This window comes from Canis lupus, chromosome 26 (assembly GCF_048164855.1).
Source record: "Canis lupus baileyi chromosome 26, mCanLup2.hap1, whole genome shotgun sequence".
NCBI classification, from domain to species: Eukaryota; Metazoa; Chordata; class Mammalia; order Carnivora; family Canidae; genus Canis; species Canis lupus.
Genome location: NC_132863.1, coordinates 48,158,601 through 48,173,324, shown reverse-complemented (window position 1 = coordinate 48,173,324; position 14,724 = coordinate 48,158,601). Strand labels below are relative to the sequence as shown.

Here is a 14,724-nt window from a genome sequence, read left to right as displayed (position 1 = left end):
ATGAAAGGCCATAGAGAAGCCATGTGACCATAGAGGCACAGACTGGAGGGATGTGGGGCAAGCCCAGGACCCCAGGGGCCAACAGAAGCGGCTTCTAGAGCTGTGAGTGAATAAATTTCTATTGTTTCTCTATAAGTTGCTGTTTATAATGTTGATGACCCTAAGACACGAATGGGCCTGCATCTACAGATCAGTTATGTGTTCATGAGCTTGACTGTGGGATGTGCAGCCATTCTTGTTGGCGGGCATCCTCTGCTAGGTCCGACGTGCTGAGGAGCACTGTCAGCTTGGGTGGGGAAGTCACCTGTCAGATGGGACTCTGGCAGCCAGGCCCAGGCCACCAGCTGCCAGCTAGCTGCAGGTCTTGTTTTATTATGTAGTAGTTGAGGTGGACAACGAAAGCTTAGATAATACATTGGGCACTGCCTATCTCGCACATAAACTGGAGCAACACGGAAAGTGTGGTTTTGGTTATGTTTATTTTTATATTTAAGTGAGTGATGCTTTCTCTTTTTTATTGAAAAGACCATATACTGTTTAATAAACTAAGGCCTGCATGGCTGCTGGCCTGGGGAGCTGCCTTTCCTTCCACCCATGGTTTTGCACATTTTCGGCTTGGCAGGCAGCAGGACTGCATTTTGGGTTCTGCCGTTGTCACAGCAAATGTGTTCCCATGTTTAAACCTGGTCTTTATAGTTAGACTCATTTTCATTGTCCCTTTTTCCTTTATGTGAGGTGGGAGGTCTCTTTCCAGCTGCAGAAGTCATAACTCTTTGTGGCCACAGGTAAAGCCACACAGATATTCAAGAAAATTCCCCAAGTCCTCAGGGTGAGTGAGCAAGGTGGGCAGGTCGGCAGCGGGAGGGGGGGGTCCCCCCTTAGGAGGAGGGCAGGAGCCCCAGGGCTGCCCTGTTCCCTCTCAAGGTGGGCAGCTCCCCTCTTCCCCGGGGTGAGGTGGGAGGGGGTGCAGACCTCCTGCTGGACTGGACGCTGCCCCGCAGCACCCTGGGGTGAGGTCAGCACCCAGGTGGGAGCAGGCCTGGTGCAGGCAGGAGTGGAGTCGGCATGCACCCACGGGTGCGGTGAGGGGGGGGCGCCCCGAGGTGGCACCGCCGAGCTCCCTTTGGGGAGGCTTCCCCGTGCAGGGGGCGACCCGACAGTGGGGACCGACCCTGGGCCCACTTGCCACCCGCACTCCAGTCCGGGCGCTCCGAGGGTGCAGACGTCGCGGGGCCACGACCGACGTCGTCACGCGGGGGGGGGCCGGGAGGCAGCCTGCCGATGCTTGTACGTGGTTTACTTCAAATTGTCCAATTAGTCGTCAAGGTTTACAGACTCTGATTTTACACGTAATTCCCCGTTTCTGCTCGGCTGAGCAGCAGCCCCGCCCGCGGAGAGCTCGGTGGGTCCCGGCCCCCCTCCGCCCAGTCCCCCGCCCCTCCCCCTCCCTGCCCCCTCCCCGCCCCGCCCCGCCCGTCCGCGCACCGCGCCCGCAGGGGACCGTACCTGACCCGTCCTGCGGCCTCTGGGTCACGCTGCCGGTCGGCGGGAGGAGAGGAAACAGGAAGAGCAGAGGCCGTCCCCGCGGGCCGCTCCGACCCGGCTGCCGCGCCGCGGGCCTGTCCGCCCCCCCGTGATTTATGGGCCCCGCGCGGGGCCGGGCCGCCCGAGGCAGGCGCCGCCGGGGACGCTCGGGCCGCAGCCGCCGCCGCCGCCGCCGCCGCACGCACGGGGACCCGGGGCGCGCCGGCCTCCGCCGCCGGCTCGCCCTCCCCGGCCCCGCTATGGCGGCGGCGGCGCGGAGGGGCCTCGGAGCACGGCGTCCCTCCCTCGCCCGCCCGGCGCTCCCGTCAGCTCCGGCCGCAGCCATTTTGGAGCGACCGCAGACAAAGACCGAGCCCCGGGGCCGTCCCCCAGCGGGCCCCCGCCGCGCCCCCCGCGCCCTGCCCGGCCCCGGCCGCGACCCCGGCCCGCCCGGCCGCCGCGCCCGCCGCGCCCGCCCGCCCGGGGCCCCCCGCTCGCCCCCCGCGCCCAGGCCGCCCGCCCGCGCCCCGGCCTCTGCCGCTCGCAGCCATTGGCCGCGCCTTTTAAGCGCGCGCCGCGGCCAATCGCGGGGCGCCGGGCGGCCGGGCGGGGGGCGCCGCGGCCAATGGGAGCGCGCCGGGCGGCGGGCGGGGGCGGGCGTGCCGCCGCGCCTGCGCACTGCGCCGCCGCCGCCCTCCCCCCCCAGCCGGCCGCCCCCCGCCCGCCCGGCCGCCGCCCCCGCCCCGCAGGCGCGCGCCGCCCCCCGCCCGCGCCCGCCCGCCCGCCCGCCCGCCCGCCCGCGCGGAGCCTCCTCCCCGCCCAGCGCCGGCGAGCGGCGGCGGCGGCGGGCCGAGGAGGAAAGATGGCGGCGGGCTCGGATCTGCTGGACGAGGTCTTCTTCAACAGCGAGGTGGACGAGAAAGTGGTGAGCGACCTGGTGGGCTCGCTCGAGTCGCAGCTGGCGGCCAGCGCGGCCCACCACCACCACCTGGCGCCCCGCGCGCCCGAGGCGCGGACCGCGGCCGCCGGCGCGCTCGGGAACCATGTCGGAGCCGGAGCGGCCGTGCCGGCCGAGGGCGCGCCCGCAGCGGCGCCGGAGCCGCCCCCCGCAGGTAGAGCGCGGCGCGGCCTGAGCGCGGGCGGGCGCCGGCCGGGCCCGCGTCCTCACCGCGCCGCCCCGCTTGTCCCCGCAGGGCCCGCCGCCAAGCTGAGCGCGCTCGAGGCCGGCGCGGGGGCCGGGGCCGGGGCCGGGGCCGGGGCCGGGGCCGGGGCCTGCGCGCCCGGGGCCGCGCCCGCCGCCCAGCCCGCCGCCCAGCCCGCCGCCCGCAACGGCCCGCCCGGCGGCCCCGGAGCCGCGCAAACTTTGAATGGGAGCGCCGCGCTGGGGACCTCGCTCCGCGCCGCCGCCGCCGCACCTGCTGTCAGCCTGCTCCACAACGGGCCCGCGCCCGCGCCGCCGCCCAAGCCCAACGCCGCCGCCGCCGCCGCCACTGTCATCCAGACGCCGCCCTTCCTCGGCGCCCCCGCCGCGCCCGCGCCCCGCGCCCCCTCGCCGCCCGCGCCCCCCGCGCCCCCCGCCGCGGCCCCCGCGGCCCCCGCCAGCGCCGCCGCCGCCGCCGCCGCCGCCGCCCCGCCGCCGCCGCCGCCGCCCGCCGCCGCCAGCCTGGCCCGGCCGCCCGGCCCCCCGGCCGCAGCCCCGGCCCCGGCCCCGGCCCCGGCCCCGGCCCCGGCCCCGGCGGCCGCGCAGAACGGGGGCAGCGCCGCGCCCGCGCCCGCCCTCGCCCTCGCGCCCGCCCCGGCCCCGGCCCCCGCCCCCGCGCCCGCCCCCGCCCCCGCCCCGGCCCCGGCCCCGGCCCCGGCCCCGGCCCCCGCGCCCGCCCCGGCCCCCGCGCCCGCGCCCGCCCCGCCGCCCGCCGCCAACAGTCAGCCCGGGCCCGCCGCCGCCGCCGCCGCCGCCGCCGCCGCCGCGCCCGCGCAGGTGGCCAAGGCCGACTCGCCCAAGACGGCGGTGCAGCCGGCGCCCGCGCCGCCGCAGGCCCTGGCGACCAGCTGCCCGGCCGGCGCGGGGGCCGGCATGATCCTCGGGCCAACTATGCAAGGGGCGCTGCCCGCCGCCGCCGGACTGCCGCCGCCGCCGCCGCCGGCCCCCGGCACCCCCGGCACCCCCGGCACCCCCGGCACCCCCGGCGGGCTGCCCAAGGGCTCGGCCGGCGCGGCGCCCCAGAGCCTGCCCAGGACGCCCTCGGCCACCAGCGGCGGGATCCGGGCCACGCTGACGCCCACGGTCCTCGCCCCCCGCCTGCCGCAGCCGCCCCAGAACCCGACCAACATCCAGAACTTCCAGCTGCCCCCAGGTGAGTGGCCGCGCCGGGCGGGAGGCCGGGGAGCTGTGGGGCTGGCAGGGCGCTGGGGTCACGGGGGTGCGCGGGCCTGCGGCCGACCAGCCGGGCTGCTGCCCTCGGGGACAGAGAGTGCGTGTGCGTGTGCGTGTGCGTGTGTGTGCGCGCGTGTGTCCGCGTGTGCGCGCGCCCGGGGTGCCGGGGCAGCGGGGGTCCCTGCCCTGCGGCCGCGCTTCACGTGTGCTGTGTGCTGGCTCCTTGCATTGCAAAGTTTCTGGGCTCCCACCGCGGCCGCGTGTGCCCCTGCCCGCCCCGCCCCCTTCCCCCGCCCCTCCCCCCCCCCCCCCCGCGGCGGAGGCCGAGGGGGCGGCAGGGCGAGGGGTGATGGAGGAGCCGGTCCATGCGGCCCCTGCACTTGGTGCTTCCCCTCCTGCTTCTGGGGAGCACTTGTGTCTGGCCTGTGTCCTCACTGAACTCTGCTGCTGCTGCTCTGTTATCCTGGGCTGGGATGGAGAGTTGCCCCCCCCCCCCCCCATCCGTGAGGTCAGGCACAGTAGTGACACTCCTTCCTTGTGGCTGGGCAAGCCTGCATGGAAAGCTTCCGCTTCCCTGCTAACCCTAGGATGGCAGGGATCCCAGGTGAGCCCTGGAGGGATCCTCGGGCACACACCCTTCCTGGTCCACGTCCTTGCCTCTGCGCTGTGCTGTGCACTTCCTGTGGCCACAGTGGCCCGCAGCGTAGTGTGCTGGTTAAAGGGTGCCCGGTTGCCTCCGTTGGTACCATCCGGTGACAGCAGCGGGTCTCTCAGAGGTACAGGCAACGCCTGCTGACACGGAGCTGTGGGGTCCCCACCCGTGCGTGTCCTTCGTCTCCCGCGTCGCTTGGGCCGTTGGTGAGGGTCTCTCAGGCCTGACCGCGGAAGGGCCTCCCCAGCATCCCAGGTCATGCTGCTTTGTTTGGGGATTCCCAGGCAGAGAGAAAGTTTAGCAGTGGAGGCGCCCCTGTTTCCCTTGCATCCTCTGCACCTCGCCTGCGTGGACTGCCAGTGCTGAGCTTCTGGAGAGCTCCTCCCTTGCCGTGTAGTAACATGTGCTGGTGGAGCGGCCGCCGCCGTGGCAGGAGTAGTAGAAACAGCACCTCCCCTGTCCCCGCGTGCGCTCTGGAAAGAGCCGTTGGTCACCTTGACAGAATTTCAGCATCTTAAGGAGAGGTTTCCTTGTCAGAGCCTGTGAGCACCCGACTGGGGCCAAAGCTGACGGGGGTGTTTTTATATGGGCAGGAGTAGGGAAAGCTTGCAGCCCCCACCCGCATTTTGGGGCTGGGGGGGTTTGCCTCGCTCTTAGGGAGAAAGGTGATGCTGGAGAGGGGCTGAGATGCCCCCTACGACACACTTGGTTTCCTTTTTGAAGTCGTGGTGCTGTTGATTGAAGTGTCTGTTTTGCTCCTTATGTGTATTTTGACTGTTCGGCCGCCAATAGGGCTGATCTCTAGTGACCTTTAGAGGAGGGAATTCGTGGTTGTGGTACGTCAGGTCGTGACGTCAGGACACTCCTTACCTGTCTACAGAAGCGCCTTTCGGGTGGTCCCACACGGTTCAGCACTTGCCTGACTCCGAGCAAAGGCCTTCCCCTGTGCTGTACTTTTGTTATTTAAACCTGGTGTGAGCTCCTCAGCAGTCGGTGCGGCAGGGCAGGCGCTTGGCCTGGCTCGCTGGGCCTGTAGGTGTGGCAGTTTGGGGCTGGCCGGATCCCGGGTCTGAGCCTTGGCTCCAGTGAAGCCCCCTCCTTATTTCTGCTGGGGGGGGGGGGCACGGGGTGGAAGCCGTGGTTGGGAAGGGGCATCTCTGCCATCTTTGTCATGTTGACCCTGGACTCCCTTTTATCTTCTGTTCTAATGTCACCATTAGAGATGTCTTTGTGTGACTAGTAGACGGCCGCTTGAAAAAAGCTGTAAACTGCTGACTCTTTGCAAGAGTTGTCACGAGTGTTTGCGTTAAGCCCCCCGTATTTAAGAGCACAGAGCCGCCCGTGTTGACATTTGGGCAACAGATGTCCTCTAGAATAGGAAAGATTATATCCATGTCTCCATTGCCCCCCACCCTCTGACCCCCGCCAATTGGGAACTCTTGATTTCTCTCACATCATCTCATTTCTGTAACAGCAAAAGCAAAAAAAAAAAAAAAACCCATGGTTAAAATTATTACCCGGGAACAAAGTTCTTTCTTTTAAATAGTATGATTCTGTAAACTGAGACGACAGATTGTGAATATTCTAGTTATATAATTGGTCAGGAAATACTGAATTCTACTAGTCGATGTCCTCTCTTCATTGCAGTCTTTCATCATACGACGTATAAAGAGGAGGTGGAAGTGACTTGTAAAAATAACTATGCTTGGCTAACAGCTCATTCTTGTTACAACTCAGAGATGCAAACACTTGGGAGGAGGGGATTAGGGGCGGGCAGGGTTTTCCAGGCTGCACACAGGTGTCAAGTGAGCTCACGGACTGCTGGCAGCTGGAGTGTGTGAAAGAGTCTTGCCCCTCAGGACCTGGCCTTCCTGCAGGCCGGGGCTCCAGGTTGGGCAGAGGAGGGACCGTGGTCTCCCCAGGGCCTGAGGCCAGCCCTGGGCCTTCATGCTCCACTCTCACTGCGCGCTGTGAGCCTCTGTGGACTTTGGTTTTACCAAAATCTGTCTTAATGTGCTCTGTCGGGACGGTTTTGTAAAGAAGTGTTTATGTTACTATAGTTAATTTGCTTGTTTGAAGGTACCAGAGTCTAAATTTTATCTGTCGTGGGAATGACAAAAATGGATAAGGGATTTTTCCTGCAAAGGCAGCTGTCCCAAGAACTCTGGAAAGCACCAGTGTCATACAGCTTGGAAGTCGTAACATCGAAGTAATATTATGATTATAGTTGAAAGAAGAAAAAAGTGATATGACACCCAAATTAGCATGTGCATAAATGGTTTTAAGAGATCTTTTCAGAGAGATGCTTCATTACAGATGCTCGTTTCTGAAGGTGATCTTTTGCCCTGGCAGATGAGCAATCTTCTGCAGCGTACATGAGTTTGTCCTCCTATCACTCTGAGGTCTGGCCACGGTGTAGGTTCTCATTCCAGGACAGAGCACCGTTCCTACCGTCGACGCTTCGGCCTGGGAACATGGGCTTGCTCCTTCTTTAAGGTGAATACTCTCGATGCTAGCTAGTATCCTTGCTTGTAAGGACGGGTGCCCGGGGCGCTGATTCCCACACGTGATGAGTGCGGGTATCTGTCGGTGGGGAAAGGAACAGCCCAGTGGTGGTGACCCTATACTGTTTGGGTCCGGTCTGGTTCCAGGAGGGCTGGCCCCAAGCCGGGCAGTAGGACGTGGGGAACCCGGCATTGAAGTTACGGGCCGGCTTTGGCAGCTGGTGCTGTGGCAGGAGGGATGTGTTTAGAAGTTTAGATTTTGTTACTCGAGGATGCTCTGGGCTTTTTTCTTTGAGCCTCAGTTGGCCTGCTAGGAAGCAGGGTTGACCATTTCATGGAGCACTGTAGAACTGACGGGGATGAACGGGACACAGTGCTATCACGGAGCGTTTATTGTGCACGTACTATCCCAGTCACATTCCATTTTTCGCTGGTTTTCAAGCGTCATGTTGCTGTAGATGCAGTGAAGTCTAAAGACTGCTCGATTCTCCATCAAAACTGCACCAAACTTGGACATGTTCTGGGCCACTGGGGAGTCTGGTGCGGTGGCTGACTCTGGTTCCGTGAGTGAGAACGTTGCCAGCGCTGTCACAGGAACATCGTAGATGTGGGGGATGTGTCCCACAGCCATGGGGGCAGCGGGCGCAGCTGCCTGCAGAGGGAGTGTGCCTGGGTGTGGGCTCGCTTTGGGCCACAGGCCTTAGAGTTTGCCTTTTGATGTGCTTCGGTAAGTGACGTTTGTAAGGAAAAGAAAAAGAACTCTCTGGGAGCGGTACACGACCAGCACCGGACAGCCCTGCGTAGCGCAGGACAGAGCTAGCTTCCCTGAGCGCTCGCTTCTGCGCGTTGCTGGCCCGGAGGGGAGGCCGTTCCTCCTCACACCCTGTCTGGGCTTTGCCCGTGACTGTCCCCATCATCTTAAGGGTGGACAAAGCCGTCTTGGTGACTGGGGGGTGGGGTGGGGATGGTGTTTTAGGCATACGTGGGTGTCTTTTGGGGCTGGTGGTTCTTATCTTTGGGCAGTAACGGGGGAAGGGGTCCCTCCGACCCGCCTGGGGTATCTGTTCTCTCTTGCTGCTTTCCGTACTTGAGGGCAGCGTGTGCTGTGTGCTTACGGCAGAATCGCTGGAGTTTGAAAAGTCGAGGACTTTCCAGGTCCTTTATGTTTGCCACGTGAGGGGTGTGGGGTGGACGCACATTTGTCAGGAATTGGTTAGGAAAGGGGCATCTTTGCTACCTGGGCCGTGGAGGAACAGTGTGAACCGAGGGGCCGAGGGGCGCGGCCCCCAGGATTGTTCTGTTGCCCCTGGGCCGTGGTGGGCAAGTGCCCAGGCTCCCACTTGTGCTGCGGAAGTTGCCCTTACCCCTGCTCAGAGTTGCTGACTAGTGGGCACCGGGTCCCGTCCGGCAGCGGCGTTGGATCAGAACGGGACCGACCCAGTTCGGACCCTGCCCTGGGAATGAAGTGGCTCAGCCCAGCGGGGCAGAGCAGCAGGGGCACCCGCGTCTGTTCCCGCGAAATCAAAATAGAGGCCGTTCCGGGTATGCTTCGGCCCGTTTCAGTACATAGATGTGAGCTTTCCTCATCTGAAATGATACATTTGAAGACAGCTTTTTTATAAATAGCTCGTCATGTGTGAGTTGATTAAGACATAATTAACAACTGTTTTTGAAAATCTTGAAGCAGAGATTTAAGAGGACTCTGGAGAAACTCGCCTTAGGTTTGGGGAATTTGCAAAGTTCTCAGAATCAGAAGCACTTTTACTCTTCCTCGTGTGCCGATAAGCAGGAGTCTCAGGTTTTCTTGGTTGTCCTGGGAAACAGTTACTGTTTAGGGCTCTCCTCTTAGACTTCTTAGGCTGGAGCTTGGCAGCCTTTTATTTCATCGGGCCTGTGATAGGAAAACCAGAGGAGAGAGGTGAGTTTTGCAGCGGGAGCCTCTGTCCCGGGTGCCGGGCACCGTGGGCGAGGGACAGTTGTTGCCAGCTGGGCCCGAGGTGGCTGTGGGTGGGGGCACTGTGAATCATGAACACGTGACCCCCGTGCTGTAAGGTCACGATAAACGCTGCTTAACTAAACCCTGTGCGGTAGGTGAAGTTCTGTTTCAAAATTGAGAGCTTTATGTTTTCTACGGGAGGGCCATGAACACTTTCGATGACAACTTTTTGTTTTTACATGTCCTTAAACATCTAGGCTAAGAGATTAAAAACCTTCAAAACACAGAGATGCCGACATTGACCACATTTGCCCCCCCTCCAATTTGACAAGCGTGCGGGTTCTCTCTCCTTCGTGTCTTGATTTCTTCTGTGGCCGCCTGCCTGGTGGATGGAGGCCTTCTGGGTGCAGGTGGGCGAGCCTGGCGTGGAGGGGCCGGAGGCTCAGAGCCCCTCGGCCGCTCTGCAGGCCTTCTTTCAGCCTGAAGCCGGAGTCTAATGGGACCTCTCTGCCTCTTCTCTGTGGCCCGGGGTGGGGGAGGTCGAGAGTGCTTCTTTGACCATTAATCTCATGAGGAGGGTGTGACCAGGTAATGTGGGACATCCTCAGCAATATTGGGAAGCTCCCATCCCAAGGGGCATATTTTGAATCGTTTTCCAGCTCCAGAGGTTGGGGAAATCCTAAAACAGTTCTTTATGACCGCATTGAATTGGACGTTAGATTTTAGAACCGAGGAGCAAAGCAGCTAGGAGGTTCTGTAGCTCTGCAGTGACGTGTTCAGGGCGGCTGGCGGCCTGAGCGGACGGCGAGCGGACAGAGCGGGACACTAGGAGCCAGGACAGCTGAGCCCTCCTCCTCGGTGCTGTGCGCCGCCTGCCAGGCCTGTGCCCTGTGGTCAGAGCGGCAGGTGTTGGCCTGGATGCTCCGCAGAGGGCACCGAAAGGCCTGGTGGGGTCAGCCGGTGAGACCCAGGGCTTCAGGAAGGGAGGGAGGTGCTGGGGACGTGGGGTGGCCATACCGTGTGGACGGTCTTGTGTTACCATCAGGGCTGGAAGAGGAGGGAAGGCGGCCTTTCCACTCTTAACCTTTGTGCTAAAGTGCACGGGGCCGGTGTGTGAGGAGAGCTTTCCAAGGAATTGTCACGCCTTTCACACAGGAGCTTTGTCGGGGTGGTTTTTAATATAATCCGTATCGGATTTACGTAGACAGACGCCGCGGGTTAGTGCAACAGCGGGTAACGGGCCGGGCCTTCTTGGCGTGGAGTTTGGTGGTGTGGGAGCCTGAGCAGCGGCGTCGCCCGCGCCCCCACATCGGGGAGGAGAAGGGGAGGGCGCTGTTGATTGATGTTTCAGTGGCGCTACAAAGTGTTGGAGAACTATTAGTCACTTGAAAGGGACTTCTTTTCCCACCTTTTTTCTTCTGATTTAAAATTAGTTTTATTCACTGTGGGAAGTTGGGGAAGGAAAGAGAACCACGAAGAAGGAAAGAAAGTCACTCCTGGCCCCTGCCTGTGCAGCCGGGCAGTCGGGCTCCGGGCTCGGTCTGGCGCCCGTCCTCCCAGCCTGTGTTTGGTGCAGAGGGACTTCCGACTGGTCCGCAGTCCCATCCCCGTGGTCCCGCGTGCGACCCGCCCCGGCCTGTGTGGCGAGTGCCCCGCCCCTGGTGGTCTTTGAAGCGCCCCTGTTGGGCCGCCCCCCACCACCGCAGGCCGAGGCTTCCCCGCAGGCCCCCGTGCTGGGCTGCCGGGACTCGCGGCCCCTCGTCTGTTGTAAGTGACCCTCAGGTGAGCGTCTTTGTGCAAAGCTCTGCGTGCATCTGGTGGGTTGAGCGTTTCAGGCCTTTGATACAAATTGCCTTCTTGAAGGCTCAACCATTTCCACTTTCACGTCATGGTTTTTAGAACCATGGCCAAAATAGGACTTTTTAGAAATCGATACCATTCTGAAGGATTCCTTGGAAGGTTTTATCTGCTTTTAAGGTGTATTTCTTTGACTAAATGAGGTTAAACCTTTCTCCACAGATGTTGATCAAGACTGTGGCCCATTAGTTTTAGGGTGTGCATTGACCCAGTGAGCAAGGCGGATGTGGGTGCTGGGGTCCAGCCCAGGAGTCCCGAGGCCAACAGAGCCCCTGCTCTTGGGGTGCTTGAGTTGGGTTGGGGGTGGGCGGTTGGCAATGTCACTGTGAGCACATTTTGTCATCGTGGCGAATGTGATGCAGGAATAAACAGCGCACAGAGAGTGAGTGACCGAGGGTACTGCTGGTTGGGCCGGGACGCCTTTCTGAGCAGCTGGCATGGAGCTGTCACCTGGACATGAAGACGATGAGAAGAGGGTTTGTGTGCGCAGCCGGGGCCCAGGTTCCAGGCAGAGGAGACGGCAGGTCAGGTGCACAGGCCCGAGCGTGGGCCCTGGGACATGCGTGGGGCTCGGTCACAGAGCCGTTGTATCCAGGTGTGCCACGGGGTTGACTTTATCCCAGGTTTGGTGGGAAGCCGCTGGAGGGTTTTAGGCAGGGCGCCAGTAGAACCTGAATTGTGTTTTGAGATCTCTTTCGTGTCTGTGGCCCGTGGATGGCAGGGGTGGGTGGTGAGGGGCAGGGCGGGCAGCAGGGTGTGGCGGTAGGGAACTGAGAGTTCTGGGGTGACCCAGTCCGGGTACTGCAGTGAAGGAGGAGTGGGCCGGGTGACCGCGTGCCTGTCTGGAACGTGAAGTTTGTGATGCCACCTCTGAGCAAGTGTCCCAGAGGTAGCTGAGTATGAGGCGGGGGCCTGGGGGGGGGGGGGGAAGGCCACTGGAGGTCTGAATTTGGGAGTCACATGGCGTATGATGGAGCTTTTGGCCATGAGAGTGAGGCCCCCAAGGGAGTCTCTGCCTAGAAGAACAGCAAGGCTACCGCCTGGGCCACTCTGTCCAGGGGAGAGGGGCGGGGAGGAGGGAGGTGGCCGAGAGCAGGGAGCCCGCTGCGGGGAAGGGGCGACGCTGAGCGCTACCAGCCCTCCAGGGAGGCGGACACAGGGCAGCTCTTGTTTTAAGAGCTTTTTATAAAGCAGAGCATGTGTCATTAAGGCAGCAAACATCTCCTGGCTTCTTGGCCTTTTTATGTGTGGCAACGGCTTGGGATGGGCATCCTGTCCTCTGACGCGGGGCTTGAGCTGACACCCCGGTGGCTTCGCCGAGGCGTGTGTCGCCCTGGGCTCCCTGCTGTGTGCTGATGGACAGATTCGGGCGTCGGAGGGCTCCACAGCCAGGTGGTCCCGATGACAGCGAGACCCGCAGAGGTGAGTGGCTTTTCCAAGACCCTCAGCCGTTTCACTGAGAGGGCGGGGGCCCTGAGGCGCCTTTGCTCCTTCCCGCTGCGTCTCCTGCACTGCCGCCCGCTCGAGGCAGCGCACGCACAGGGGCCAGGCTGTTTCACACGAGAGCCCAGCTCAAGATAGGCCTCTGTCTGTTGTAGTCCGTGTTGGACACTCGAGAGTTTTCTCTGCTGCTTTGGACTGATTAGATAATCAGGGTTGGTGCCACCTCGTTACGTGTCGAACAGTTGAGAAACTTTGTTCAGAATGTCTCCCAGAGCTCTAGAGTGACTCGGTCAACACAGCCCGCAGATGGGCCGCAGGAGCCCACAACTGGAGCCCACTGGGAGCCTGTGTGTCCAGGCAAGGGTCCTGGCCGCTCTGGGCCTGATGCTCAGGGGGCCAACCCTGGCTTTCATTTCATGCTGGGAGGTTTGGACACTCCTTACTGGGTGCTCTCTAGGATCGTGATCCCGGATGGTGGAGCCTGCCTCATCCCCCCCGCCCCCCCAGCGTTGGGGGTTTCACGGTCCAGACGTACTTCCGTGTGGGTCTCTGACCATGCTTGTGGACGAGGCTGGCGGGGTGACCGTGAGGGTCCTGGCAGAGTGTCCTGGAGTGGGTGGGGCTGCCGGCCTCTAGGAGATTGTTGTACCCCAAGTGGGAGGCCGCTGGCCTGGCTTTGTGAGGCCGCCAGCCTTAGGCCCGTGGAGACACGGTCATATGAGTGGCTGTGCGGTGTGTGACAGCGTGCGGGAGCCCTCTCTCTGCTTGGCGTTGGCATGCTGGACGGCAGAGGTGCCCCGTGTGTGGAAGGTGGCTTGGGGACGAGGCGTGCTATGAGCCATGGCCGTGGCTGTGAAAGGGTGCACACCGTTCGGGTCCATGAGTGGTGAGCATGCGTGTGTCCTGGTGTGGGAGGGCGCCAGAGGGTGCACTCTGACTCCCTGGGATGGTGGGATGAGCCTGGGGTTGGGACCTTGACTTTCTCTGCATATTTTATTTTTCCTAGAGAGACCCGAAACTGTTATGATAATACTTAACAACCACTTGTTTTGAGGGGTAGACGCCTGGAGTGTTCTCTCTTGTAATTGTGTGTGCTTTAGTTAGAACTTGTCAAGCAGTAGATGCCCAGTGCAGTGTCAAGGGTCTCGGTCCCTTGGATGCCCCACCTCCCCACAGTGTTGTGCTACCTGTTAGCTGCATAAGGCCCTTCGTTGGGCTGATGGTGGCCTGACCGCGGGGGGTTCACAGCCTCGCCACCTGCTCCCGGGGCACCCACTGGGTCACAGCTGCTCTTCCCATTGCAAAGGATGTTATTTTCTGGGTGCTTCTGCTCATCATTCAGGCCCAGGCTCCCACATTGCTTCGGGACGCTGGTCTTTGTGGCTCCTCAGCAGAGCAAGGTGCTTCTTCGGGACAGGTGCGTGGCCCGCTGAGGCCTGTCCCAGGAGGCCCTGGCAGTGGGGCAGGCGGTGCAGAGCCAGTCCGGGGTGGGGGCTCTCGGCCGCCTCACCCAGCTGGCGAGGCAGGAGCCCCTGCGGGCAGAGAGCCACAGCTTGTGCCGCGTTCTCTGAACTTGTGCGTCAGTGTGGCACTCGCGTGGCAGGGATGCCCGTGGCGTGAGTCAGGGCGTCGTCTGGAGGTGTTTGTGGTCTGTCCGCCTGGTAGACACGCCATGAGTTTGAAAGGCCATTAATTGAGATGGAAGACTAGTGGGGAACAGGATATGTTTTTGGATCTTAGTTGCGTAGAACTGGGTTGGTCACAGTCTTTGGTCCCTGCAGGGGCTGTTTCATGTGGTCATTTAAATAGCTTACGAGCACCTGCAGGCACCACCTGCAGAAGGGCTGGGCCCTGCCAGCATCCCACACGACCGTCCAGCCCCCACCTCCCCTAGCCTGTGGCCACTGTCGTCCTGACCCCATGGTTTTTTTGTTTCCAACTTGCTCATGGCCTCTTCTTAAGCGTCGTTCAATAGGTGTTTTATCTGAGTTTTAAGTTTGTAGGAAGGGTGCCGGGCTGTGGGGTCTTTGCTTTAAGCGATTCTTCCATCCTGTGCTGTGTGGTATTTTGCTCCACGGAGACACCAGGGCTTCTTCATCCCCTCTTGTGTTGTTTGCCAGTAGGGCCCTCACGCTGTGCCCAGGGCTCCTGCCTTGGGAGGAGTGGTCAGCTCACGAGATGCTGGCAGGCTGTTGTCGACAGGGCCACACGCGGGAGAGGTTCTGAGAACGGTCTGGGTCTGTTTATGAAGACTCAGGTTCTTGGTTCTAGATGTGTAGTGTGGGCTGTCCAACCATTCAAGGGGGGCGGCTGGGGGGAATTGAGATGTGAGTCTGAAATTCAGAAGTGGGTTCAGGGTTGGGAGTTGGGGGGGATGGTCCCTAAAAGACATGATATTTTAGGAGCACCCGGCTGGCTCAACTGTAAGGAGCAT

The 14,724-nt window shown here is 61.9% G+C and overlaps 1 protein-coding gene and 1 long non-coding RNA gene across 2 annotated transcripts in view; one reads left to right on the top strand and one right to left on the bottom strand.

The window, feature by feature from the left end:
• Positions 1-460: 460 nt before the first annotated feature.
• On the bottom strand, positions 461-1,695 carry LOC140618749 (uncharacterized). The gene is made up of 2 exons (XR_012018827.1): positions 1,507-1,695; positions 461-1,337 (listed from the first exon to the last, which is right to left on the bottom strand). It is a non-coding gene; the product is annotated as an uncharacterized lncRNA (long non-coding RNA).
• A 676-nt stretch (positions 1,696-2,371) lies between these two features.
• The window catches only part of TAF4 (TATA-box binding protein associated factor 4), a 67,313-nt gene continuing 54,960 nt past the window's right edge, over positions 2,372-14,724 (top strand). Inside the window, 4 exon segments of the mRNA XM_072801635.1 lie at positions 2,372-2,725; positions 2,727-2,850; positions 2,853-3,284; positions 3,393-3,878. Of these exon segments, the coding sequence (XP_072657736.1) occupies positions 2,387-2,725; positions 2,727-2,850; positions 2,853-3,284; positions 3,393-3,878 (1,381 nt within the window). The 5' untranslated portion in view covers positions 2,372-2,386.